The sequence below is a fragment of the Pygoscelis adeliae genome, unplaced genomic scaffold (genome assembly GCF_000699105.1).
Source record: "Pygoscelis adeliae isolate BGI_AS28 unplaced genomic scaffold, ASM69910v1 Scaffold3, whole genome shotgun sequence".
In the NCBI taxonomy this organism is placed as follows: Eukaryota; Metazoa; Chordata; class Aves; order Sphenisciformes; family Spheniscidae; genus Pygoscelis; species Pygoscelis adeliae.
Genome location: NW_008824446.1, coordinates 19,114 through 28,754, shown reverse-complemented (window position 1 = coordinate 28,754; position 9,641 = coordinate 19,114). Strand labels below are relative to the sequence as shown.

Sequence of the window (9,641 nt, the reverse complement as noted above, 5' to 3'; positions counted from 1 at the left end):
TTACACTATCCAGCTATCTACTGTCAGTTGAATGCTGGGAGTTTATGAAGGCTTGTGCACTCGTGAAGAGTAATACAAGAAGAGGGAAATAGTTCTTTACAGTTGTGTATATGCAGCATGAATTTCCAGTAAAAGAAGCAGCAAACTTTCTGAAATGCTGCTTTGAGCTTTACCTGCAGCAAACTAGGAGAGACTGCCTTGGATCTGTCAACAGTTCTATTTTTTTCTGTCCTTTTATGCACACGGCTGTTCTTCACAGATTTAAGTGACTTGGATTGTGTCAGGGTACTAGCAGCCTAGGATTTTAGATACTCTTACTTCACTGCCTTGATAATAATATTTTTCTCTGCCAAACTTCATTTTCAATGTGAAATGTGTTTGGATTTTTTGTCATTTTTTTGCCAAACCTGGCTTTCCTCCATTGCATCCTGATTCTGGCTTGTTACTGCAGATTGTTCAGAAGAGCTGGGCTAAGCATGTTTATTTGTTACTATTACCGATACTGACTTCCGTGAGTTGTCCAAATCAATTTATTATTTTAGTGTTGGAGTGGACTGGTGTATTTGCTTTTCATTTTGCTTTGGAAAGAAGATGGGGGCATTTGCTAAGAAGAAAAAAACCAAACCCCTTTTCAAAAAAGAACTGTCTGAATTTCCAAACAGCTTTAAGAAACCATGTAAGATGGGTGACACAGAATGTCTTGACCTTAATGTTGTCTCTTCTTTATATCCTTTGGCTCTCTAGTGACAGTGGAAAGGATATTGGTGATGGCAAAATCTTGTAAACTCTCAGCATGTTCTCAGGATAAATTCTCTCTCTCCATTCATTGCTCTCTTTTGGGTTGCTTTTTCCTGGGTAAGCCATGATGTGCATTATGTTCTTTGAATGTCAGATTTGCTTCAGTCAGCTAATACAACATGTTGAGCTCAAGCTTTCAAAAACAGCTATGAATTTTGATTGCCACTGTACTCGAATGCACGGTTTGAAATGAAGCGGCCCAGCCCACAGGAGCTTACAAGTCAGGCAGTTGCCCATCAGGGAACTATGAGTGATCAGACCTAGGCCTGCAGTCATGGGCTGCAAACTTGCGGCAGCTTTTTAAAAATGGATTCTAGGAACTCAGTTCTGCTCTCACTGCAGAGAATGAAGTCAAGCTGGACTTAAGGTCCAGGTTAAGATAATGGTGAATGCAGCAATTGACCACCCAAAACTGGAGGACGGCTGATACAGATTCTCAGGGCAGGTTGTGCCCCCCTGGACATGCCATCTCCTGGGCAGACCTTTCGTGAGTTTGGGCCCCCCCCCCCCCCCCGCCGCGTTAGTGGGAAGCTCTGTCTGCCCCAACAGCAGGGTCCTGGATTCAAAGTCTCTGCTTTGTGCTGGGGCCACTTCAGGGGCACTTGAGCCCTTGCTGGACACTTGCTTGTTCGAGAGCTGTAGTATCAGCAAATGCTGGGGACGCGGGGCAGCTTTTCCAAACAGGGGAGGGCAGCAGGTAAGGCACAGGAGTCTTCTAGCAACAGGCTTCGAGAAGGACATGACCTTACCTGAAAGAGATGCTGGGGAGATTCAGGGATAATACTTCTAGATGTCGAGTTTGGACTTGGTCATTTTTCACAGATTTGTCTTGCAAGTCCGCTGCTTGCTTGACTCTTGATGGGTCTTAACTTCTGTCAGGAGCATAGGAAGCATCCCTCTTGGTCACTGTAAGTGAAGAGCTGCTGCCTTAATTTGTTCTCAGGTTGGAGTGGTCACTGTGGGCTAAGGTGTGTTGGAGTAACATGATGCTATGTGTGAGACAGGGTATGGGAAATTTCAGCTTTCTGCACTTCTACTGCCGTTCATGAGATTACATTAGTCAGAAAACTATTCTTTAAACTAACAATGTCTTCCTATTTTCTCTTTGTTCTCTGAAAAGCCCCCCCTCTATGCTCCCTCCCAAGAAAACCCTACCTTTCTCCTTCCCATTGTGAAATGGTGCCCTCTGGGCAGCCCACACACAGGCATTACCGGTAAGAACTACACTTCCCCATCCCTTTGGCTTAGTCTGGTAATTGGATTCATTTAATCTCCTTTTGTCGTCATTCTTTTTTACTGTATCCCAATTCTCTTTGGAACAGATTTGAAAGATAGGCAGGGATCAGAGGCTGCCAGCAGGTACAGAGTGAACTGGGCAAGGGAACGAGGAGTGGCAGCCAAAGGATGCGCCTTCTAAGGTAAAGGAGCTAGAGATGAAAATGAGGGGAAAATGCAGATTGGAAATGGGCTGTGCTTTCTTACTTGCAATACATGGTGGTGTGGGTAGAACCCAGAGGAAGGGAGACAACGTGCATCTTAATGGAGGTGGAGTCCAGAGAGAGAAGCAGCAAAACCAGATGATTAATACATTCAGAACTGACCAAAGTCCCAGGGCTCCAGATCCATCCTGAAAGCGCTAAGAGTAAGGAATGGACATCAGGTCTGTGTTTGGAGACATCTGTCTGTGGCATGCTTTTAGCTTCATTGCAGGGCTTGATTAATTGATCTGCTGGAACTATTCCACACTTCAGTACAGTCGAAATTCTATTTTCTGAGCCACAGTTAATTGAGGCTCTCAGTTACCTGAAGGATGAATATCTCCTCAGACTTATGACTTCAACACATAAGTACTGCTAAGACTTTACTGCATAAATCTTTAAACACTGATGAACTAATGTCTTGGGGCCAAATCCAGCACCAGTGTTCTGTAAATCTTTACTGCTAGTGGTTTGTGTGAGATTTATATGAAAATGTTGAAGCCAGATTTGCAGCACATTCATTGAATGTTGCCCGTGGTTGCAAAGGCATGCTCGTTTGGTGTTTACTCACAGGGAAAATGCAACATAAGAGGAAGAATTACATTTAAAAAGGTATTGCCCAAAAATGCATGTCAATTTTCATCGACACATCCTTGTATCTACTCTATTCTTTGTTAAAGCAGAAAAGCAGGTACACGTCTGATTCTCCCAGCCTTAAGGAAGAACACAGTAGCTACAATGATGTGCCAATGAAAGTAATTAAAAAAGTCATGAAGAATGGTTACTTACATAAGTACTGTTTGGGTAAGAAGGGTCTGAGGAAAGAGAATATCGTAAGCAGTAGAGCTTACGGTCAGGGAGTGGCAGGTGCCCTCTACTTCAGAGTTGTCTGCTGCTCGCAGTCCTGTCGTTTTGAGGGACTGAAGTATCCTACTACATGTATGCCTTCTCTGTCTGCAGTTACTCTTTCAAATTAAAAAGTAATTATGACATGTAACATAGGGTTATAGGTGTATCTAAGGCATTTCTTAGAAATATGAACATGCATGTTATAAAAGTAAATATTAGTAAATACTTCAGATATGAAATTGTAAAGTAACACTGTGCCCTAATTTTTTAACTGGCAGAAACAAGTGGGCACTAAGAATAAGGAACTTCCTGCAGTAGTTCAAGTTCACCTGCAGTGAATCAAGTAGCTGACAGAATTTATAGCCTCAGGCCATCACTAATCAGGGGAATTGTCTCATGGAGGTTTTTTGTTTGTGTTTTTCTTTTATTAGCACTTCAGAGTTAATTCAGAGTATCTTGATGAGGTCTCATTATACCCACCCAGAGGTTGTGAGTCTAAATAATTCTGCTGGAGTAGAGGGAATAGAGGCAATCTGGGAGAGACTTCTTGAAGCACAGTTTGGCTTGGTAGCAGGGAAACAGGCACAAAGCCACTGCAAAGGAGAGCTTTCAAAAAAATGAACCAGGCAGTGCTCAAGAACTTAATCAGGCATGAATATGACATGCACTGATGTCTCCCCTGCAGTGCTTGTGTGTGACAAATCTGCCGGTATTTCTTGGTCTCCCATCAACCCATTTTCCGATCGCTTGCCTCTTGCCTGCCTGGGCTGCATCACCTGCAAAGCTGAATATGAGTATGGAAGTGCTCCCCCTGTGCAGAAGGGTCTCGCGCGTGAAGCGGGGCAGTCTGGTATTTATATCCTTTCTTCTTACTTGACCTGGTGCACCAGGTTTATCTGTATCTTACGTCAACCTAGGGGGTGATTAATATCCATTTCAGAGTTGATAATCTAAAATATAAAAGTATAATCTTCGTGTTGTTACAGTATTATTTTCTTGCAGGCCTAACTCAGAGTCCTGCCCTGATCCTCTGAACCAGATTTCTGTAGAGAAACACAGTCATTCATACGCTTCACCGTGTTAGGGCTGCGCTTGTTCCCTGTAGGTGGAGGGGCTTTTGGCCCCTGTGTTGCCAGCAGCGTTATCCGCACAGGCCGCGCAGTCAGGGAAAGGACTGCGTGTTCCTCCAAGGCCCATGTGTGGTTTCCATAGACTCGCCTTCTTTCTTCTATCAGCAAGCTGGAAAAGAAGGTCCTACTGGAGAAAGAGGGTAAATTTCTGTGCCGGCTTAGCTCAGGCTTCCTAATAACATTGTATTAGAGGAACTATTTCTACTTTAGCTGCTTGAAATATAATTTGATGATGATGGAAAGTATTTTCATAGCTTTAAATTTAGACGCTCCCTGTTTTCCACAAAACAACACAGTGTGAGCAGCCTCAGTACAAGCATGGCCATCCATGTGCAGCCTCCAGGACTTGTTTGCTCTCTGCTGAGACAACTGTGTAGGTGGCAGCTGTGTTTCTAGATTTCAGGAAGCCGCTGCCCATCCCACTGTAACTACCTCAAGTGATGAACGTCATTTGTTTTCCTCAGGAGACTGAATACTTATCATACATTCAGAGCTTTTTGGTCTGTATTACTGTCACTCCATTAAAAGTCTTGCATCACCAAGTTCAATTATCTGCTTGAGGCTTTTCACAAACCTGCATCTCTTACTGAATCCAGTCTTGGCTTTCTGTTTGGATGCTAATGTCCTGCAACTACTTTTCAGCTTGATCCTTTTATCATGAATTGCTGCCCGGTAAAACAAGACTTTTCTCCTTCATTTCCCTCTTGAGACCTTTTCGTGCAGTATTGCCTACCAGGCACCAGACGATTTGGTATTGCTGGGAAATAAGATGCTTGGGAACAGCTGCAATTTTAATTGTTTTGTAAATGCTCAAGTGACTTGTAACCATTACATTGTGCAGTCCCCAACTTGTGCAATGATGTGCTGTAACTTGTTGTAGTCTCCCTAGGTATCCTCCATTCCCTTCAATGTCTTATTGTGTACTTTTCTTTTTATTTTGAATGACATATTTCACAGGAGGAGCTGTGATTTATGGGTTTGCTTAGCACAGTGGAACCAATTTATGTTTGGGCTACCACAGTCTGGCATCTGCCCTGTCTTGGGATGCTCTTAATCAGCAGGCAGCCTGTGAGGACTCTTTCAAGCATATCGTAAGAAGGAAGTTCCCATCAAGGTTGGGCTGACTGGGCACATGACAGTAGAAGGCAAATATTGGGATAGTGTCAGTGCATTGATGCTTGTCTCCTTGCAGTTGTGGTGAAAGGTTCAGGATTCAAAAGAAGTCAACAGTGGTCTTTGCAAATGGTTATTGTAGACGCTGTCCCAGACCCGGTCTACATTCAGTTATTATACTTCTAGTATAGTGACTAGATATTTTGCAAAGTGTAAAAAAAGAAATAGAGAATAAATAGATAATTATTAAGTATGTGGTATAGAACCAGGAAAGAGAAACCTTCATTGCACAGAGGAAATAGTGTGGGGTAGAACAGGACATGGCTTGTTGGATATATTTGTGTGAGGCTTTGGTGAGCAGGTGTAAGGCAACGGAAATAATTGGTGAGGGGATCCTTGGAATAAGAGGGGAGGGACTGAGAGGGAAGGACCTTCTGTGCATTTGATCCAACTTTGTGAAGAAATTTTCAAAATTACAACGAAAACCTTACAGATAGTTACTGCATGCTGTGGATGCTCCCAGCTAACAGTTCTAATACATTTCATGTAAAGCTGTAGAGGGAAGTGCAAGGACTAAGGACTGCAAGTGGAAAGCTGAGAAAGGCTTATTGAAAAGAGAGGAAAACCACAGAATCCCTTGGCAGCTTAGTAAAAACTTTACAGTCATTTTCTTCCCTGGAGAATGACGCTCTGTATTTCCTCAGTGCCTTACCTAGCAATAGGTATGACTTCTAAGGCCTCTGCATCCTTTGATGTCTGTCTCCTCAGATATAAAAAACTTCTCCCTTCCTGCTGCAGCCATATATCCCCATTCTGACAAGATACCTACAGTCCATTTCCTTCTTACTGCTTTCCCTTACTCCTGTACCTCTGACTATTGATTTGTTCTTGAAATGATGTGAGAATGGAGGAATGATTTGAGGATTCAAACTCCTAAGCTTATCAACTGTGCTGGCAAACTAATCAAGTAACATTACCTTGTCAAACTCTCATTATCCTCAGAGGGAAAGTTTGTGGTGCCCTTACACATCAGCTTCTTGTGGACTGTGTGGGGATAACACCCCCTGCATGTTTCTCAGGTGCCACCTCCACCGGTGTCTTGCAGGCTCTCTTGGGACTGAACTGTTAGGAGACATAAGGGAATTCCTAGTGACTCCTTAGTCTTTCACCCACAAGCTCACAATGTGCTGTTGACCTAGACCTGTAGCATCTGGTGGTAGTTGAGTGTCCTGTGTAAAATGGATTGCGCCATTAGGAAATAGGTCTTTGTTCAAGCACCCATATCATATGAACTGCCAAGACTTTGGTTGTTTGGGTGTCCATTTAAGAGAGCAGTGAATAGGTCATGGATACAGCTCTGTTCTTTCCACTTTCAATATTCCCCTGTGAATATTCTGCATATCTTCATGATCATTATTATAGTTCCTTTTTCCTTATAAACGATTCTCTTCTGTCATCTCCTCTCAGAATTTCAGTCATACTGCGTGTTAATGCTTTGTTCAGAGGGGCACCGTGTTTACAGAGCGGGGCAGGAACAGTCTCTTTCTAGATGGCATTGGAATGACTGCATGTAACATTAGTGTGGTCCTTTCCTAGCACCTTGCGCCACAACTGACAAATGCAGAGCAAAGAAGTTAAATAGTGCCTGATGAAGAGACAAGAGAAACCCAGCTTGAAAGAGTAAGTTTCTAAGAATGAAAGAGGTCAAATTCACCCTGTGGTGTAAATCCGTAAGGCTTCAGTAAAATTATGCTTAAAATCAGCTTGGGCCAGGGACTGTAGCGTGGCAGAGCAATGCTTAGGACCTTGTAAATCTCTACAAAAAGTGTAAAAACTAATTGTGCTGAAACAGTTCAGTGATAAGCAAATGGTGCCCTTTCAAAACCTCTTCACCAAGTTTCTTCCTGTAGAGACAATTAGAGTTTGTTCTCGTTTCCTATTTATCATGACTAACCACTATGCTCAGCTGTTCCTTTTTATTCTCCTCCTTTGTGTTTTGCTGTCCTGAAGCCAAATCTGAATGGATTTCAATGGCTCTCTTGTGCTTTTTGACTTGGTATCAGGCAGTCTGACACCATAAGAAAACTATTTTCCAAATCCTAGCCATACAATGCATGAGTTCTTTAACAGAAGAAATAACAGTTCAGCTGAATATTGGGTGCAAGGTGTGGTGTCTGAAAGCATAAAACCTCTGAAACTTTCCCCTCCAGTTCCCTTTCTGTAGCTCCCATCAAAACTCAGTTTTTCACTGCAGTAAACATTGTGGGTGTAGAGACTATAGGTGACAGCTGGAAGGGCCCAGGTTTTCAATGCTGCGTTCATCTAATCTATTCTGTATTAGAAAAGTAGGGGACAGTGCTGTTTCTTGAAAAGAGCAAAAAAGTGATGGGCGCTCCTTGCGAGATGACTGTATCTTTCTACTGACTTGCAACCAAAGTTCTTTGGCAGCCTCACCCCGGTAAAGCCTTTGTACCTGTCAGCTCCCTCCTTATCACCAATGCAATACCAGCTGCATCCCGCTTCTTGGGCAGAGCAGTATATGTTGTCCAGGCCCATTCTGAGACTGAGCCCGGTAAGGTGCCACCTTTCCCCAGGACTTAAAATTTGCTGTGGTAAAAATGAGACGATTTAAAATTCACTTCTTTCTCAGATTTGTCCCTTGTGGACGTTACGAGTTTGTGTGTGTTGCCATCTGGGGGATAAGGACTTGTGACATCCTCGTTAACTCCTCTCTCTCTTCCTCTCTCTCTTTTTTTCTCTTCATTTCAGAGTGCCTGCTGGGGTGTGTGCAGAAGAATGGCTGCAGCAGAACCTCTGACCGCTTTCTCCCGATGGTACCTCTACGCTATTCACGGCTATTTCTGTGAGGTGATGTTCACAGCTGCTTGGGAGTTTGTGGTCAACTTTAACTGGAAGTTCCCAGGTGTTACCAGTGTGTGGGCGCTCTTCATCTATGGCACCTCCATCCTCACTGTGGAGAAGATGTATCTATATCTCAAAGACAAGTGTAACATTTTAGTGCGCTGCTTCATTTACACACTTTGGACATACCTCTGGGAGTTTACAACCGGCCTCATCCTGCGCCAGTTCAATGCCTGCCCATGGGACTATTCCCAGTTTGATTTTGACTTCATGGGCCTGATCACCCTAGAGTATGCCATCCCATGGTTTTGTGCTTCTTTCATCATGGAGCAGCTGGTGATCAGAAACACCCTGCGCTTACGATTTGATGAGACTGCTGAGCCAGGGGCCCCCACTGTCCCCGTTGCCTTGGCCAACGGCCATGTGAAGACTGATTGAGCAGTGACTCAGAACCACACTTAGCAATCTGAGAGAGCCCAGACCTCTACCATGGACTGTCAGCTCTGGCTCTGAGGTACTGCTCCTTGCTGTATGATAAGATTCATAAACCCCATTTTTCTAATGGGGGTGTGCATGGGATATACCAGAAAAAAATGGAACCAATAGATTTTCTATGGATTTTACTCTTTGGGCTCCAAGGACCAATATCAGTTACCTGTTAGTTAGGTCATTTCTGATTTTAACTTATTACAGATGAAAGCAGTCCTTTTGCTTACTCTTTTATGTGGAGAAAGAAGAAAAAGAAATGCTATGGTGGAAATGCATACAAAAAGAAAAAAACCTAATTAGCGGATGGGCATGGACACGCCAGCTAAGTTAGTGATTGGCTTACTCCATTAGGCAATATTCAGGTGCTTGCTTGCAACCAATACCTCCCGTGGGACCTGAGATGCTGCAGGAACAAGGAGAATCCATCTGCTGTTGAGAAGAACCTAAGACTGGCAGTCTGCTGGGGAGGTAGATGGTGTTCCCCTCGCGAGGTCCCATTGGCCTCTCCCCAGGTTCTTTGTTGCACCACGAAATAATCTGGTGCTGGACATCTTGCTGAATTTATACAGATCTTGTACTTTTTGAAATCTCAGTCCTGATACTCACTAGAATTTTTTTCTTTTTCTTTTTTTTTTTTTTTTAATAAAGGCCTTTTTTGCCGAGTGAATTTTACCATAATCTGTGCAATCTGAGTCTTGGCAAAAGGCGCAAGAAATAGCGTAAGTCTTCCCATCTCCTCTGTCCCCTCAAAGCAGACCTTATCTGAAGGACTGCTGCAGATTCCAGCTCCAGTAAACCTTGTAGAGACTGTACAGGCCACAAGAGTTTTCTGCCTTTCATCCCAGGGATTCCTGTGTTTCTGGTGGTGTTGATGACTTAGTCTGGCTGCAACCCATTGTATTTGAAGGTCAAAATCTTCATG

At 43.5% G+C, this 9,641-nt stretch overlaps 1 protein-coding gene across 1 annotated transcript in view; it reads left to right on the top strand.

Annotated features, from left to right (window-relative positions):
* TMEM229B (transmembrane protein 229B) overlaps positions 1 to 9,348 on the top strand; it is a 23,914-nt gene extending 14,566 nt beyond the window's left edge. The window contains exon 2 of the mRNA XM_009320967.1: positions 8,138 to 9,348. Within this exon, the coding sequence (XP_009319242.1) occupies positions 8,165 to 8,668 (504 nt within the window). The 5' untranslated portion in view covers positions 8,138 to 8,164 and the 3' untranslated portion in view covers positions 8,669 to 9,348. The remainder of the gene's footprint in view (positions 1 to 8,137) is intronic.
* Positions 9,349 to 9,641: the final 293 nt, after the last annotated feature.